This window comes from Dermacentor albipictus, chromosome 4, assembly GCF_038994185.2.
Source record: "Dermacentor albipictus isolate Rhodes 1998 colony chromosome 4, USDA_Dalb.pri_finalv2, whole genome shotgun sequence".
Lineage (NCBI taxonomy): Eukaryota > Metazoa > Arthropoda > Arachnida > Ixodida > Ixodidae > Dermacentor > Dermacentor albipictus.
The window spans coordinates 136,249,294-136,267,741 of NC_091824.1; the positions used below are offsets into that span (position 1 = coordinate 136,249,294).

At 44.6% G+C, this 18,448-nt stretch overlaps 1 protein-coding gene across 2 annotated transcripts; it reads left to right on the forward strand.

The window, feature by feature from the left end:
* Positions 1–7,695: 7,695 nt before the first annotated feature.
* On the forward strand, positions 7,696–18,395 carry LOC135898326 (persulfide dioxygenase ETHE1, mitochondrial-like). 2 transcript variants are annotated; one of them, XM_065427206.1, is made up of 7 exons: positions 7,696–8,006; positions 10,074–10,218; positions 12,394–12,579; positions 14,269–14,361; positions 15,733–15,822; positions 16,717–16,833; positions 18,241–18,395. In XM_065427206.1, the coding sequence occupies exons 1-7, from the start codon at positions 7,848–7,850 to the stop codon at positions 18,297–18,299; spliced, it is 849 nt and encodes a 282-aa protein (XP_065283278.1). In that variant the 5' UTR covers positions 7,696–7,847; the 3' UTR covers positions 18,300–18,395. The 2 variants fall into 2 exon arrangements, with proteins under 2 accessions (XP_065283278.1, XP_065283279.1); XM_065427207.2 differs by lacking the exon at positions 18,241–18,395 and adding an exon at positions 17,647–17,699.
* Positions 18,396–18,448: the final 53 nt, after the last annotated feature.

Sequence of the window (18,448 nt, forward strand, 5' to 3'; positions counted from 1 at the left end):
TGGACCTCGCTGATAGTTGCGGGGAAGGGATGGGCGGTGATTGGATAACTTGACGTCTTCCTTCACTGTAAGCGCGCCTGCACATGGGAGGCCCGTCAAATTGGCGCACGCCAAGATTAGTAGTCCATTGCGCAGACCACGTGACGATGCTTGGCAGGAGTCCTGAGTCGCACAGGTCGACCGAAACGGCCTTGGCCGTGAAAACAAGAGGCCCGATGGAGGTCGTTCCACGGCAACGCGGACGTTCGACGAGCACAGGAGCCTAGCCCGAGCCATGGTTTACGCGACGGGATCGAATCTGTCAGGTCAACGAGCAGCGACACAAACGTACAAACGTTTCTATATGTTACGCTGCTTATCTTACGTCCTCTTTCTTCGTGATCAATCGGTGTTGCTAAACCTTCTCTGCCGAACAATACTATGTCAAAAATAAAACTGCAGGCACTGAATAATTATGACACCAAAAGTCGCCACGGCACGACTATGAATGCGAACAATCGCAGTTATTCAGGGGGCATCTCTTTCGTGCGATTTGCTACTTCTACTGCCTTCTACTTCGCAAAAGTAAATGGAGCAGCTTGTGTCACCTTCAAGAGGTGCCAGCGTCTCAATACGGCTTTACTATGTTTGAAATCTTTCGCTCTCTGCACGCAACACATACGTCTCGTGAATCCTTACAGTGACTCGCTCCAAATTGGCTTTCGGTGCTATGTTTTCTTCTGTACCGTCAGTTTTTAGCACGCTCGATGATGATGCACAGAAATCCTAATTGTCTGAATGGCCTTCGTTTCTTGTATACTGTTTGCAGTTGTGCAAAATTAGAGACAAGTGATTTGCACCGAAGTGCGCTCCACACGTAACACGTACAAGGAACACGGCGCAGTGAGTCTTGAGAGTTTATTGCCCTTCAGAAGCGTTCGGTGATGATATTACCGCTTAGGCATGGCGACGAAATGCAAGCAGCAAAATGCACCGACCTGGACGACGCGCGCGAGTAAAAATAAGCCGGGCTCTAAAAACAGGTCTCTGAGTCAGGCCACAAAGTAAAGAGCAAAACAAGAGTTCCTAAAAATGCAACAAAATCAAAGTGACGAGGAGTCAAGACGCGTGAATTATGGGGCTGAAAAGGAAAAGAATGAAAAAAAAGTCAAGTGCGAAGTGAACAAGTCTGCTCAGCTTAGACGAGGCAAGCACGTGAGAAAACTGAAGGGTGGAGTCCAAAGAAAATGGTAAGTCTGTGTCGTTTATAAATAACGCCGGCGCGCTGCGCGCTTTTATGTTACGGCCAAAAAAGACGCTTCCCGTATACACAGTGGCCATATAGGTACCAGGCAAACAAGCAGCCTCCATCTAAGAGTGATTGATGCCTCCAAGGTCGCCATCACGTGCAAGTCCTTCAGCCTACACAAACAGACAGCCAGACAGACAGCGAAGAAACAAGCAAGAAGTAATTCGTTTGGGTGCGTCCAGCCCGTATCTGCTACGTCTATTTATTTATTTATTTCTCGTCGTTGCTGTTGTTGTTGCTGATGGCGGAGGTGGTTTTGAAGCCGTACACTGCTTACACCCCGGAAGTCCATTGTGTCGTGCGACGCTTTACCTATGGCAGAGCTGCAGCGGCGCCCTCATGGTCACTACGATCATCATACGCGCAGCGAACTAATCACGGTCGGACAAGACGGAGGCAGGCGACGTCAGGCTTCCTGCAACAAAGGGTTGAAAAGAACGCTCTCTCGCGTGTTGTGACGGGATGAAAGGCACGGAAGCGCGCGCTCGTTCAACATCGCCCCCAACCTAGTCTATACGCATTCCACCAATGGTTGCGTACAATTTCCCACGCGTGCCTGGTGTTACCATCTTCTCACCCCTACAACGACGCACGGCGTTAGGTGCTACTTTATTTCTCCTGGGAGTAAATGCTCCACCCTGATACTGGTCCCAGGCGACATCATTGTGCACCACTGCACATTTTCATACCCGTGTTGTATTGGTCACTCTTTTACGCATGAGGTGCGCAATTTTCTTTTCTAACGCATTTCATTTTCGTGGACAAAGCTGTTCATCATTATTTACTGAAGATTGTCTAGGGACTTGAGAACGATGTCGTCTATACTGTTCACTAACACAGAACCATTCCATGGCCTCACACGCTATGGCTGCATGAACATAACTTTTTTTTACTGTCATGGTCATGGCGTTTATGCGCCTGCTACGTATAGAGAAACCCCAATAAACGGACGACATTGTCACGAAGACTCGAACCCTGGAAGACGCGAAGAGAAACAACAACGGAAGAATAGCAAGGGCGTCGTGTGGAAATGGCAAGGCCAGCAGGAACCTTGACATTATATGAGCGGCGCAGAAGTGTGTGCGCGCGTGAGCGCCACATAAGGAGAAAAACAAAACAAAAGAAGCTAGAGAGAGAGAGAAAATCGGATTCCAGACTTGGCGTTCTCGTTGCCTTTCTCATTGGCACTGATGGACTTCAATTCCCTGACTGACTGTGGCCACGGCTCGTGCGGTAGCTCTAAATGCCCTTATTTTTCCCTATTCTTTGTAACGCTTTCCCATCCAATTGGCTCCTCGCAGTTGTAGCATAGAAGCGACACGGGGCAAAAAGAATATGAGCGCCCAGAAGGCAAGAGCATATGCGGCTCGCTTTCTTTTTCTGACTGGCTTTATCTTAACGCTAGCACCATAACAATGCTTCACTATTGCTAATCTGTGTTACTGGACTACAGGATTAATGCTTTTGCATAGTCGCCTTTAGTTAACTTTTCCCCAATGACGATTCTGTGCTGCAGCGAAGCCGCATTTGTCAAAACACGTACTGAGCGCTGCAAATCAGTAGCGAGTATTATATGCAGTAAGGGCTCACGAAGACCATGACTAAGCAGCGCTGTCCCAAATTTTCTGTTTGGGACAGTCAAGTTAGGTGACTTTTGAGCTACGTGTGAAAAAAACGTTTAACAACTTCCACGTTTCCTCTGCACCATTTAGTTCCACCGTTTCGTTGTAACCAGTGGTTAAAGCTGTTCGCCCTAAGCACTTGTATAACTTCATGAATGATATCCCTTAGCCTCGAAAATAATCATTCTTAATTTGTACACAAAAGATCGAAAGCTTTGAAAACCTCACATTAAAAATTGTAAAGCAGTTTATGATCGAAGTTGATTTCTTGATTTCTATGAATTCGACACCTTTCCTACAAATAATTGGTCTTCATTTATGAGAGAAGCATGGACTTGTTTTCCGATGTCCTGCGTAGTTTACTGAGTTACCTATTTTTGAAGATGAACTTAGAAAATTTGGCAGCTACTAATTGTAATTGTTGAATGAATCAACGGGAGGACATGAAATGTATGTATGTATGTATGTATGTATGTATGTATGTATGTATGTATGTATGTATGTATGTATGTATGTATGTATGTATGTATGTATGTATGTATGTATGTATGTATGTATGTATGTATGTATGTATGTATGTATGTGATATATAAATAAATATAAGAAATTGCAGTTAAAAGTAAATGACAGGTAAAAGGTCGAGTAATTTCACATTTCTAGCGTTGATGAAGCTAATTGCCAACAACAAGTGACTGCAATTGAATAATGGCAATAACGATGAAGTAGCACGAAACATGGGCTCCAGTATTGCGATTCTCTCGACTATTTCACAGAAGCTGAGACAGTATAGTGATGCGAGCGCGCCACCTATGCATGCTCCAACGAAGGAGAGTGAACGCCACTGCGGCGCGTATTTTAAAACCAGCGCGCGTCGCCATGCCTTTGTTGCAACGCTCTTATGTGTTCGTTCAACAACACGAATAAATTTCGCTTCTCTGTCTTTCGCGTCACTTTGCGATCACATCTGCAGGCTGCAGCATCGGTGACGAACCTCGCGAACAAATGTTGTTTGTGCTGGTAGTTCCACTGACACTTGAGCGTGATGCAGCCGTAGTGCGATAACCAGACAACAAAATGAAGTATCCGAGCCGTAATCTGTCTGTATGCAGATTAAAAAGGCGCAGCGCGAGTGGGACGGAGAAGCGCGATATGTGAGCGTATTTGTGCTAACTGCGGTATTACGTGGCAAGCCTTTTGCGCATATATAGGCCGGTTTCCGTGCAAATAAAAACCAGTCGTTAGTCAGCGCTTGGTGATGTGGTTTGTGTTTCTATCATTAAAATTAAATTATGGGGTTTTACATGCCAAAACCACTTTCTGATGATGAGGAACGCCGTAGTGGAGGACTCCGGAAATTTCGACCACCTGGGGTTCTTTAACGTGCCCCTAAATCTAAGTACACGGGTGTTTTCGCAATTCGCCCCCTTCGAAATGCGGCCGCCGTGGCCGGGATTCGATCCCGCGACCGCGTGCTCAGCAGCCCAACACCGTAGCCACTGAGCAACCACGGCGGGTTTGCGTTTCTTTGTCTCCGTTCTAGTTGTGATACGCCTTTTGAATAGCCATGAACCAACTCGCCCAAATCAAAGTTTTACTGCATGCATATGCTGATACGAAAAGAAGCCTCATTTGAAAAGCCCTGCAGGCTATCAACTGCAAACTTGCGCTAGGCCATCAGTTAACGTATTCGTTGAAGTATTTACCTGATGTGTTGATTAAACAAACATGATTTGCCATTTGCCGCGGAAACATGAGGATGATTAAAGGACTACTGACATGACTATTCCAACTACTCATTTTTTTTACGTTAACTGAAAATCCTAGACCTTGCAACTCTTGAAAGATATACTGGCACACTTTTGAGCCACATAAATAACATACTATACTAGCTTCTCGGCTGTGTAGTTTCGGTTTAGATTTCTAGGAGGCGTACGCATGGAGATATGAAGTACAGTCGAACGCCTCTACAATGAGCATCACTACAACGAAATTTCATGTATAATAAATATGAGGGACGATGACTTATTTGGCCTAAAGTGGATACTTTTGGCTGCGATGTTCAGGAAAGGTTGCTCATTTCTGCTTCAATTTGCCTCGTGTTCCCGTGGAGGCTAAATATTTTTGCGCTTGACCCAATGAAAATTCACTGCTCGGATAATATGCGACGAAAATCGGTGGCTATGATCAAATGTTGGGCTCTTGCTTCTCTTGGTTGCTTCACACACATTTCACTCCTTATTACACAAGTTATTGGCGTTTTGTGCAAATTTCTAATACATATTGCAGTTACCCTTCTGGAAACTGTCAGGCTGTCTTTTCTGCAACGCACACTTGACGAAGATAGCTACTATAGCTCAGGTAGTATGTTAGTTTTGCGCTGTAAAAGTGTTAAAATTCAGATTGATAAAAATGACGAACAAACTACAAAGTAATGATTTTAATGATGTGTTGGTGGTCGTATTATTGGCATAAGTGAACCTTGAGAGAGCTTGGCTTCAAGAGCGTCTATAGTCCAAGGGTTTGTTCTAAGTTATAGCTCGAAAACATTGTTTTTTTTCCCCCTTTCGTTCTTACTTGTTCCTTTATATAGGCCACGCAGAAAATAACTTACACGCGATTACGCATACATATCTATATCTAGATAATCAAATCTCGGAAGTTTCGCAACTGTTGTAGCCATAAGTAATGGTATACAGGTAGTTCGCTGCAATGTGAAGAGTCTAATGGCTTGGCCAAATTATTTAGCTGATGTATGCGATGAGTTCAATTTCTTTTAACTTAGCACTTACGTTATTCATTATGTTTATTGACCTAGCCCATGTAGAATACCATTGATCGGCCTCAATACACAATCTACAGTTAAATTTAGGTGGCTTAGTCTTGGTATCTTCATATGCAGTCATGGGCAAATGTGCTAAGGCTAGTCTGTACAATGTAACAGTCAAGCCACCTGGCTGCCTGTGCTGGTCATGTGTGATGATTTTAGATTTATTAAATAAGCACCTTAATTTTTTCATTTTATTAATTTTGTTGTGTTCGGACATGTAGAAAATCGTTACTTCGATCGTTCAGTGTGCTTTTTTTTAATCCGAATTTGGATGTTTTACAATTTTTCTACTCATGAGAAAATGCTTATTGCTAGAAAGTGAACAGCAAGACTTCATTATATTTGTCGCATGTAGTGTATATAATAAATGTTCTTTATATCAGTGCGCGTGCGATGTATTCTCTCTCTCTCTCTCTCTCTCTCTATATATATATATATATATATGCAAACATTATGCAATATTTCTCTTTCACCCGCCGTGGTTGCTCAGTGGCTATGGTGTCGGGCTGCTGAGCACGAGGTCGCGGGATCGAATCCCGGCCACGGCGGCCGCATTTCGATGGTGGCGAAATACGAAAAACCCATGTACTAAGATTTAGGTGCACGTTAAAGAAACCCAGGTGGTCCAAATTTCCGGAGTCCCCCACTACGGCGTGCCTCATAATCAGAAAGTGGTTTTGGCACGTAAAATCCCATAATTAAACTGCTCTCAAAAGGCGCTTCCTGGCGTCGACAGCAGTGACAATAATTGTTTGCATTCTAGCGAGGCTGAATTTGAGTATTAAGTGCATGAATGCATGGCAAGCACAATCATCGTAGGGGCTTATTTCAGATTTATTAATTTATCCCGTCTATTGTTACAACGACGCCTTGAAGGAGTAAACCAGAATGCCCGTCAGATCCGCAAATAAACTCTGAAATTTGTACAAAAAAATTCTCTCATTGAGCCCTGACAAACCCTCGGAAGGGTATAGAATGTATATAACAGCGGTTCCGCAAATAAATACTCAGACCTGTTAAACAGCCACCTCACTTTCACTGCAAATGCTCCCTAATGGAAATAACAACATTCCCTTTGTGCTTCGCAGAAAAGTTCTTTGTGTCGGAGTGAATTGGTACTCCTGTTATATATCGCAAAAACGTTCAACTAAATGGAAGCTGTATTTTACACCGATTCAATGGAATAGTAGCAGGTGGGAGTGCGCTGAGGGCAAGCGTAAAAACTCCAATCTGGGTATGGTATGGTGCTTTTCTTCTTTTTAGTGTTTTTTTATTATGCGGGTGACAAATAAGCTACTGATTGTGGTTAACATTAGTTTACTGATTTCCGCATTTCATGGCAACTCTTCCGCTGCAACGTTTCCAGAACTAGCCTCACGCAGGTTCTTACTTTTGTTTTGCTTGTCCGTGACGACTGCAGTCTAACGTATGACAATGTTTAAACATTGGCGTTTATTACGATGAAAACACATTTTTACTACAGATAACATCGAAAAGACGGACATGCTGGCGCCACAAATCTTAATAACTTTCGAAAGTAAACAGGAAAGTGTTTATATGTGTGTGGGGGGGGGGGGGAGGGTAGGCGGGGGGTAGGCGTGCGTGCGTCTGTCCGCAAAGAGGAAATGCCCATTCCATGCTAGTTCTGTACTGCACATTAAACTTTAATTCACTTTTCTCCACTGCCGTTAATGGGGAGGAACGTATGTATATATTGTTCCTTCCAACACGCACAACAGCCACTCCAAGTTATTCCGGGATTTCCCACCACGCTGCACACTGCAATGCGATAGCTGATACGGAAAGCAAAGAAATATATAAAGAGAACAAAGAGCGCAGCAAGCATCTATCGCTGACGCTTGCTTGTTTTACCGACCAGATCAGCGGGAGCTGGCGCCACCTCTGGAACCTTTAAATAACTAAACTACTGGCTTTGTTCCACTCACGCGGAGAACAAAGAAAGGCGTGTACAACTGCGCGTGGTAAGTACATTCACGGCCGCTGGCCAGTAGCAATTCTCAGAGTAACAGTAGCTGCAGAGGAAGAAGAAGCGGAACGAGTTCTAAGGCAGAATAATCAACCTTGTGGTTTGTAATTATACGGCAGCTTAATGTCAATGAAGCTCCTACGAACAGCGTGGCAATCACCAAATCTTCGACCGTTGTGTCACGGGCGGCTACGATCAGCGGGTCCTTCCGAAAACGTGGCAAGATTCGTACGACTCCTGTCGGCTAGCACAAGTATGAGAAGTAATGTCCTCTTCAGACAGGTGAGCCGCCTTTAAGTCTTCTTACAGATAACAATGCAATAACACTGTAAAATTCGTCAATAAATAGGCATAACTATCGCGGCGCTCCTTAATTCAGAAATTCTTCATTGGTCACTTGAGGTAAGCTTTTACAGTGCAAGCTAACGGAGTAGAGGCGATGCAGTCGACACGTCTTGCACCTGTTCTCTACGCCGTAAGCGCCTGTCGTGAATTGCCAACGAATTACCAACGCAGCCGCAAGGAGCGTAACTTGCGGGTTCTACCGACGTGCCATATCTTCGCATTTCTCGCTAATCTTATCTCGCACCCCGAAGAGAACAAATAGTATATGCTACACTAATCAGACATTCGTACCTGGCATCGAGCGTGGCCGGTATAATGTAAGGATTGCGTTTGCCCAATTCTATTCCTTTCTTATTATCCATGCACCGTATACGGCTAGCCGATCCCGCTGATAACGTGGGTGGAGCGCCGCTCGGACCACCGACAAAAAAATTTGGAGGACGCTTAAGCTTAGCCTTTAAGAGTGGAACGCGATATCGTTCAAAGATCCTTACTGCTTTTTATGCGTCCCGGCAACTGCAGCTTATGTAACCGTAACGTTTTCCGGGAAACGCTGCATGCTGCAAACGCTATGCACGAAGGCGAGCTTCTGGTAGATACGCGGCCTCTTGCGTGGGTCAATGTCCTGTTATTGTTTCGCAATTTTAATATCTTAGTCTGAGAAGAACTAACATAAAGGACATGCGCTGGCGGTGTTTTTTTTTTCCATTACATTTGTTTGTGGGCTGCCGTTCTCGAAATTCCGAGGAATAATTTTGTAAAGAATGAAAGACAAGGTATGAGAAACTTTGGTTGTAGAGAAGTGGTTCGGTATGCATGGTTCGGAATTTCGTTCGAAATTATCGAGGCGACGTCTAACGCCGTACGCGGGACATCGTATTTTCTGCGACAAGGGCTCCTTAACGCTGTCGCATGCTGTCGCGTTAAAACAGAAAGATCGGCATTATAATCGCGGACAACTTTCTGTGGCTATGAAGGGAAAGCTATGGAGGCAAAGCGCGCACAAGTGAGAGCGCTTCTGAAAAGAGTCCCCTGCTTTCCTCCACGTTAGTTTAAGCTGGCGAAGAGAAAACATAAATACCTTATAAGGAACAGTTAAATAAGATAAAACACATCCCTGAATGTAAAAGTTTAGTTATTTTGCGGCTTTTCCCTTCCCCGTCTGGGGAAACGCGAAACCGTCGCACGTGAAGCTGCGTCGATTCATCGCCTGTTCCGAGCAACCAAAAGCGCTGTCAGACGCTGTCGGACTACTTGGCGCCGTAACACATGTGCAGCAGCCATGCAACCCGTAGCTTTCCCTTCATAGCCACAAAAGTTGTCCACGAGTATAGAATAGAATCGCAAATAATAAATACCCCGGTCCAGATTTCGTGCATCCTGCGTGGCAGGCAGTCTATATATACGTTATAACGAATTAACAAACGGTGTAACCACTATATATATGTGCTTGAAATTTTTTTTACGAAACTAAGAACAACCTTTGGAGTATTACTCCTGTTGTCCAGAACAATACTCTCAACCCTGAAGACTTAAACACGGGCTAACAAAACGGAAGAGGAGAAAGCGCGATGGTTTGAGATCAACAGCTGCGGCGTGCTACCGTGACAGCTGCCAACAACGCACTTAAACGCTGAAGCGCGCCATGTTTTAATATGACATTCATGTGGCCGGTCGGTTTAAAAATTACCCGTTTTCCTTTGTAACCTAAGAAATATTCCGCGGTGAACACTTGCTTGAACAGAACTCAAGTAACAACACTCTAAGGGGGGTATAATTATTGAAAACGATGGTATGAGCTCTTACTGTTCAGGAAGGGGTCGAATACTCGGAATGCTTTTTCATACAGCCTCGAGGACAAAAATTTTGCGCTGTGGTGGCATATTTGTACTTCACCATTTTTTTCTTCTTCTGGAAAGCTACGAGCACTCACGTAAAATCGTATATGCGTATGCTCTCTGCCTTGTAACTAGGATGATAACCGAGTTACTTGTACCTGTATAGCTATTTGACGAGAAGAGCTGGACCTACACCTACCTACTGGCTGACCTGGACACGAAGGAAGCGCTCTTGATCGACCCAGTATTGGAGCAGGTGGAGAGAGATGCCAAGCTCATCAAGGAACTCGAACTTCGCCTTATTTATGCAGGTATACGCATAGTATAGGGAAGAAGTAGAACATAGACGAATGGCACATATCCCGTTTAAAAAAGCGGAACCATTTTGTGCGGATCAGGTAGACCTTACCAAACCGTGTAGTGAGCCTATCACAGGACACTGAGCTCAACTGTTGTAATGGGCACAAATGTATTTACTGCTACGTAGTCATCTATTGATATTTCCGTAAAGAAACACGAAACATTTATTCAATTTGTAGCAGTTATGAATACTAAACAAAAGTTTGCGAAGTGGCTCAAACTAACTCCAGCCTCGACTTCGTGGGATTCGGTACTGCGACCTTGCTGTGCAACATAACTCCGTAGCTGTTCGAATTGCACGGATGGTCATTTCATCCACGGCTTCAAGCCGCAAAGAAGCCTCAGAAGTAAAAGAACATATCTGTGTATTGACCCTTTTCGCGGCGATCCCGTGTGTGCTGCCATGTTTGATCACGTGGTGGCACGTCCATTGCTTGCCTCAACTGCCTCCCCGTTTACAATGGATTTGTATGACGCCGGTGCGGCTTAGCAAACCTCTGTGTCGGAAGATATCGTAGATGGTGACATGGCGGACGACACGAAGCTTTAGCCACAGCTTCGGAGAACATGAAAAAGCGATTTCAGAGCTGATTAAGCTATGTCCAAACGGCGCGAGCAGCGTATATTGTGCTTGTTCTAAAAGCGGTGCCAAGTATGTATTCCAAGCTATCCAAACTTTGCGCTCATGAATCAGGATTAGTGCGTTTTGCTCTTCGTTCTTTATTTGGCAAATACGTTGAAGCAGCGGCTTGTCATATTTCTGACTTCCTCGGTGCGGCCACTATCTGATTATTTTCTGCCTAATCACTCGCGGGTGTCCTCACTTCCGATAGATTTGTTCTTGCTGCGCGCAAAGCTTGAAACGTAGCTGTTTTGTAGGTCGCAATCATCACCATAACCATCATCATCATCATCAGCCTGGTTACGCCCACTGCAGGGCAAAGGCCTCTCCCATACTTCTCCAACTACCCCGGTCATGTACTAATTGTGGCCAATTAGTTTGAGATCAACTAATTGATCAACTACAAGGTTGTAATACATACGTATTATCGCTAGTAACTTGCTTACTATTGTGGACCGTCGCGAAACATTCAGCTTTGACCAATCGCACGCTATCGGTGTAGTCCGCTATTTTTGTGCGTATATATGGTGCGCATATATTCAAACGTGCGCCCATTCACTCATTGACACGTTAGCGATAGGGTGGGCGTAAGTTTCTGTGCCAGTTGGGGTAAATGTGTGTAGATGCTGTGCGCGAAACTTACTATGACAGGAAGCGGCGCTACTCCCTCTGTCATTGTTTAACGAGCGGTACTCACTCTTGCCGACGTTCCGGGGCTGAAACATTTCCGAAGGCTAGCGATACAACGCTGGCGGATGGGCAAATTTCTGTATCCTCGAGGAAAGCCGTACCTCTCGAAGTACCGGTAACACGTACGGACAGATGCAGCAGCGGTCCGCGAACTTGGCCACACAGATTCATTCCATTCCTTAATATGCCAGTCATTGTTTTTGCAGCCAACTAACACGTCTTCAATACACATGATTCAATCCAGAATGATTGGAGCACAGTGTGTTAGCGAAAACTCAGTTGCATTTCCGACAGCTGATCGCACAGAAGCAAGGTGGAAGCGGTAGTGGTTTCGTATTCGTGCGTTGTCGCTGAGGCTACGTGCAGCGCGCCGCCGAAAGCGCCATCTCGTTTCTTTAGAACAAACTGCTCCGCGAAAAGGGTCAATGTGGCGCTTGTCACGTCAGTACTGCTTTCCATGTCTTCTGTGGTAAGAAACGTCTGGTCTCTGTGACTGCTGTTTTTATTGGGCTTTTGGCTGACAATATTTGTATATGAATGTACTTGGTGCCCATGGTGTCTAGCATCATTGTGCATTACGATGACATGCCTATTGCTCTTGTCCGTTACATTCAAGATGTTGGCCATGCCTGTAAAACGTAACGATGCTTCGCAAATGCCTGAAAAGGACCGATGACTCGTCGGAACATATAAAACCTAAGTAACCCGGCCTCTTTAGAGATTGGAAAAAAAGCCAAATAGAATAGAAAAAGAAATCGCAAAGAGGTCTACACGACTAACATGACGCACGTCGCCAACCATGTTCCGCATGCAGTGAACACTCACGCGCACGCTGACCACATCACTGGTTCCGGGAAGCTGAAGGGGCTGTTCAAAAGTTGTCGCAGCGTCATTGCAACCGCATCAAGGGCACGGGCAGATGAGCACCTCAATCCAGGAGACGCGATCGGAGTTGGAAGCATTAAGCTGGAAGCCAGGGCCACACCTGGTCACACAAACGGTACGTGCTCGTGCCTCTTATATACGTAGAATCTAAAAAAAAATATCAAGTTCTTCGCGTAACTTTGGAAAGAAGGTACTGGCAGCAGCCTTTTGTATTTTAAATACCTTATTCATCTGTGCTGCAACATCACTGAATATTTGCGTCACATCCACTAACCAACCATAGTGCACGCGTCATCTGCTTAGGTGCTTTTAAAGGCTGTTCATAAAAAAAAAGTATAGACAATTGCCCGCTCTGTTGTTTTTCAAGATCACTTCAACAGTATACACGACCCATAAGCGTTTCAGCCAATATGAAATTTATTTTGCAGTTGGCCTCCCAACAGTAATAGTTCAGTCTTCGTGTCAGCGAAGGCCTGTTAGACGCGAAAAAGCGCGAGAACGAAAGATGAGCGGCGATGGCACCTACTTGAAGTTCCCGCGCCAGCTCTCCGTGACGTCATCAATTTGGATAACGTCTGCTCGGGTCTCGTTAATCGCTTATAAAAAAATTCAGTGGCGATTTAGCGGTAAAATGCGAGGGGAAAAATGCATTAGCATTAAGTCGCACCATATCGAGGGCCCGGCTCCATGGTTTAAACCGCGTTCATCACGTTGCAAGATGTTGCTCAAGGGCTCACTGGACACATGTCCTGGCTCTTCGGGGAGCGAAGTCTAACTGACGGTAGAACTCTAGACCACATTCCGTACCCTCTCACATCCCCTCTCTATCTCTACCACGTGATCGGCTTCCCACACTTCCCACACTTTTTACTTTGACACTCATCATGCTAACGCATTAATAAATATTGAATCCATTTAATTCTAATGAAACCGAGCATTCAACCCAGTCTGTATTTTACTTTTTCTACGCGAGAACGATCTAGATGTGCGAAAAAACGCTTTGAAATCCGTGACGTCACACTGACGTGCTAGCCTACGGTTAGTGCGAGAAATTGAAGAATGAAAATATTAGCTTCAATTCTTTGCTAGCGATGCATCGCTTCCCGTCATGTAAATGGAAACTGAGTTTTGCAACATATACTTCACCATGTCCAGAAACTGATTTAGTCTTGCTCTTTAGTCATCAGCTAATCTCAATGCGTACGTCAAACAACGCTGCGTGCTTGAATCTCGCATTGTCTGCTCGCCATTTTCTTGTTCTCGGTTGGTTGGGTCTTCCCGCTCGCATGTCTTGACCTTCGTTCATCTAGAGGGCATGTTTCGCGATATCAGCTTCTTGCACTCTTCCGCAACGTTGAGATAAGCCTGCGTGCCTTCAGCTAGCTCAGCGCTCTTAAGGGAAGGAGTCAGTGGGCCAAACAGTAAAATTTGAGCACGCCGAAACGCTTGTGACAGCAAATGAATCCTGGTCGTGTGCGGCGAAATTTCTTTTGCATCCCCGAAGCCACAACTCTGAAAAGTGGAGAGATGCTCTTGCGGTAGCTACCAGAGGTTCAAAGAGCCAGGGATGGCCACAGCGGCTCCAAAACAAATGCACGGCGGTGTTACATCTGTGGTCACGCGCGTGGCAGCTCGTGACTTTAGAATATTTTGTCGTCGACCTTACCGTACATTGGTCAGCGCTGCCAATTCATTCACAGGAGGGTCCATACGTATCTGAATGCTTGTATATCCAAATGAGTGCGAGATACTAGCCGTTGCCGTCTATTTATGTTATTTCTTAAAGAAGACTGTTCATTTTCAGGTTGCATGACGTACGTGTGGCATGATCAAAGGAAAGCCTTCACTGGTGACGCATTGCTTATTCGCGGCTGTGGACGAACGGATTTTCAGGAAGGTATGACTATAATAAACTTTAACCTCATCACATTGATATTCTGCAACGGCTACGCGTGCACCCGGAGATGTAAAGGGGCCACCGGGCAGCCGTGTTTCTCGTTTCGCTTTATTTAATTGTTACATTTATTTCGCTGAAATTTTTCCGTTATCCAGATTAAAGTGCATGTTTCTAAATGCATTATTTCGGCTCCTTTGGACCCATCGCATAGCTTGCGGACTTCTCTTGATGATGATTATGATAATGATTATTTCTAGCGCATGTGGCAGGACCTGGTACAGTAACTGCAAGCACCCGCGATGATAGGTCAGCCTTATAAATATGCTTTACCCATGGACGTTAAGTCACAAAAGGGGCGTACCGGTTTAAGAAAGAAATTTTTCAAAGAAAAAGCGGCGGCCACGTGGGTATGCGATATGGGACCGGAGGCAGTATTTGACGCAGTGCAGGCATTTCTTTTTCTTTTCGGGCCAATGAAAGAACACGATGAAGGGGAGTGAGGCTGACAGTGTGACAGATAAAAACCATACTGCCTCCGGCCCATCGCAGTCAATCGCAGTCACCGACAGCCTGGTGAATCGATCTCTGTGCGCGGAGCAGCCATTGCTAATTCGTTTAACATACATCTGAGGGCACTAAAAGCGCGGCGCGTTAGCCGGCAGTCACGTGTTTTTTTTTTTTTTCGCACAAAGAAAGGCTAGAAAAAAATTAAACTGGGAAGTAATCTTAGCATAGAGGAAATAATCCGATGTTTCAGAACAAGCGCTACAACTTTTGCAATGAAGATCTTTCGCTAGAGTTAATATTTGAAAAGTTAATTAAGCAAACTTTGTTTATTACCCAGCTTGGCAGTTCAAAAATATAATGAGGTGCTCCACAAGACTCAGCACAATACTGCGGCAGTTCTACACTCGTACTGCCTGTGTTTCCTTTTTAAATACTTGGCCCAAGTTAGATAAAACACCCTGTATATACGCAAAGTGCCTTGAGCGGCCAGTTGCGCGGTAATTTTGCGTGTATTCGCGGGCTTCTTTCACGCTCGGAAAAACGCTTTTGTGTAGCACATATTGAGAAACAGAAAGCTGTATCGGGAGTTTTTCGCCTTACTCTACAATTTTCACATTGGCACTTTTCATCTAGTACCTGAGGCTTCAAGTAATTATATAGTGTTAATTAATTAAGTAATTAATTAATTGATGTTAATTGTTTACTTTGGTGTGATGCAAAATAAGTATTACCAGTATCTTCAAGCGACGGCAAACAACATTACCTTTGTTCTGTCCAGCTACGTGGCATTTGCATATTTTAAAATCTGGTTGCACGATAGTTGGGACACCCTGTGTACCAGGATGCTTTCCATTTCGTCCACAGGGAGCCCAGAGCGTCTCTTCGATTCGGTGCATTCCCAGATACTCAGTCTGCCAGGCGACTACAATTTGTATCCTGCTCATGACTACAAAGGTATACACCAACGACTGCCCTGTTAGCGCCATAGTCAATATACCTATCACAGAATATTGTGCATTCACATAAGCAGCTGTGCCAATACCTGTTACCGACCAAAAGCATCGTTCAGTTACACATGAGAAAAGTTTCCAGGGGGATCTCTTATTTCCCAGCATTGACGTGTGCTCTGAAAGGGTCGCCAATAGAACTAACACTTGCCAGCGTTATCATACCAAACAAGCTTCATCCATATAAAATGAGTCCGTTTTCCTCGGCATTTTTTAAATCGTACACACCGGTGACTGCAGTTAAATAAATAAATAATATGTTTTTAGAATCTGCAGAAAAGAGGCATTGCTGTACGTCTGAGAAGCAGCGCTGACGCATACCGCTGGTGAAAATCCACTGAAACTGTACGTCAGTCCGAAATTTAATGGCGCAAGTGCCTCATTCTTCAATTATTATTTTTTTCTTTTTTTTTTCATTACAACCTTACGTCTAGAGTCCATGACTATGGAATTATAGTCACTTTAAATACGCTTAAGACATACGTAGGAAGTGATGCGCGCGCGTATGTATCGTACGTTGTTTAGTATATAGTCTGTAGAAAAATGATGCGCTTTTATTTCAGCGCGTTTTAAGTTAAAGGAAAGAAGGGCATTTCGGTCAGCCAATACAAAGACCTGAAACGTTCGTAATTCACGCAGGAATAAAAATCTTAAAGAGAGGTGTTGTAAAACATCGCGTGAACTTGAAGGCATTTCTACACATCGTTTCTCTTCATATGATCACTTCGGCTTCTGTAAGTAACGAATGCAACGCGGTAAGACTAAGCTACGTCCATTCAGCTGTGCACTGTTTTTAAGTATACTCGAGAGTCGAAACATTGTCTCTTTGGTCTGTATGCAGGTATGACCGTTACTACAGTGGCCGAAGAGCTCAAACACAATCCTCGGCTTACGAAAACCAAGGCTGAGTTTGTGGAAATAATGAAAAACCTCAACCTGAGCTATCCCAAGATGATAGGTATGAAACTGGTTGTATATTTCACTGACTTTTGCTATATGTATCAGTAAATGAAGTGGCAGGGTTTAATGCCCTGATCGACTGGCACGAGGGGGGTGGGGGGTTGAAATGCCAGAACACCTGTGTACTTAGATTTGGGTGTACGCTAAATAACCCTATAGGTGGTCAAAATTAATCCGGTGCCCATATCAACGGCGTCTCTCATATAGCCGCACTGTTGCTTTGAAGCGTTAAAGCCAATGAATCAAGCATGCCCCTAATCTGCACATCATTCAGACGTACACGCACCATGCTTTCAATTCCTGCTCCCATCTGGCTTCCTTGCACAGTGGCGTGGCAGCTGCATCTGCAGTTGGCTTCAGCGATGATAAACCTTCCTTGGCTTTGTGCCGACGCTCCACTATAAATTGTGGTGTTTGACGGCCAGAAGCTGCACAGCGGGTTATAAAGGACGCCTTAGTCGAGTGCTCCGGATAAACTTTGACCACCTAGACTTATTCAACGTGAAGACAAAGTACGGCAGACGAGTGACACCATCTGTATAAGTAAAATTGTGGTGACTGAAAGTAGTAAACTGAGTTTAGGCTCTACAATAAAAGAAAAAAGATAAGCAAACGTATCGATATGTTATAGCGAATGAGATTAAAAGAATGAAGAAATATTATCAACGTCTAATAAACAAAATATGCTAATTACATGCGCGAAATATAATCGCTCGACGGACAGATTTAGTACAGCAGTCAGTTTTATTCCCAGCTTAAAACCTAGCCCAAAGGTATTCATTGTTATACTTACATTTATGCCTACTTGCAGATGCACAGTGATCTAAACTTCGAAATGTAGAAGCCAACCGGTGAAGAGAGTTGTCACACGTCGTCTTATGGCAGGTATCCTGGTTCACAGAAATTTGGGGAGGGAAGGAACGGGGGCTGGGCACATACACCTTGTGCGTGCGTGCCTGTGCGTGTGTGTGTGTGTGTGTCGCATCTCCGCATCTCGTGTCGGTGAATTAATAGCCTAGGATTTGTATAACGTGTGCGCCAGGGCGTCCGAGACATCCAGACTACAGAGAGGGCGTTCACCTCTGGCAGGCCGACACGCGACTACAGCGCTGTTTAGGCGTAACGACCTTTAATCTTGAAATTCCACTCCGCAGGAAGTAGAGACATGCAGACACCGCAAGCGTTGGTTGTGTTTCTACTCCTTGCGTTCCACCTAGAAGGTGACCCGTCTAATTGACCTCATGTCAATTTTTCCCGTTTGATCATTGAGTAACTTATTTCACTGTTGTAACTTCATCATTGGGTCACTTAGCAAATCGAAAAATTATTTTTTACCTTCACCAAGCCCGCAATAAATTTGTCAGCTGTTGCTAGTGTTATGACTAGTTGATCGCTCTATTTCCAGACAAAGCAGTTCCAGCCAACCTGATATGCGGACTGGATTACGCTTCCTCCAGTAAGTGAGCCTACGTGGCTCTATTCTAAGGAACATCCTCAGTAGTGGACTCCGCTAAGAAGCTACAAGTCAGGTGAAATTCAGCACGCAAGTACCTCCCCGAAAGACGCAATGACATATCTTATTAAATATTTATATTTAACGTTGTTTTCACGTC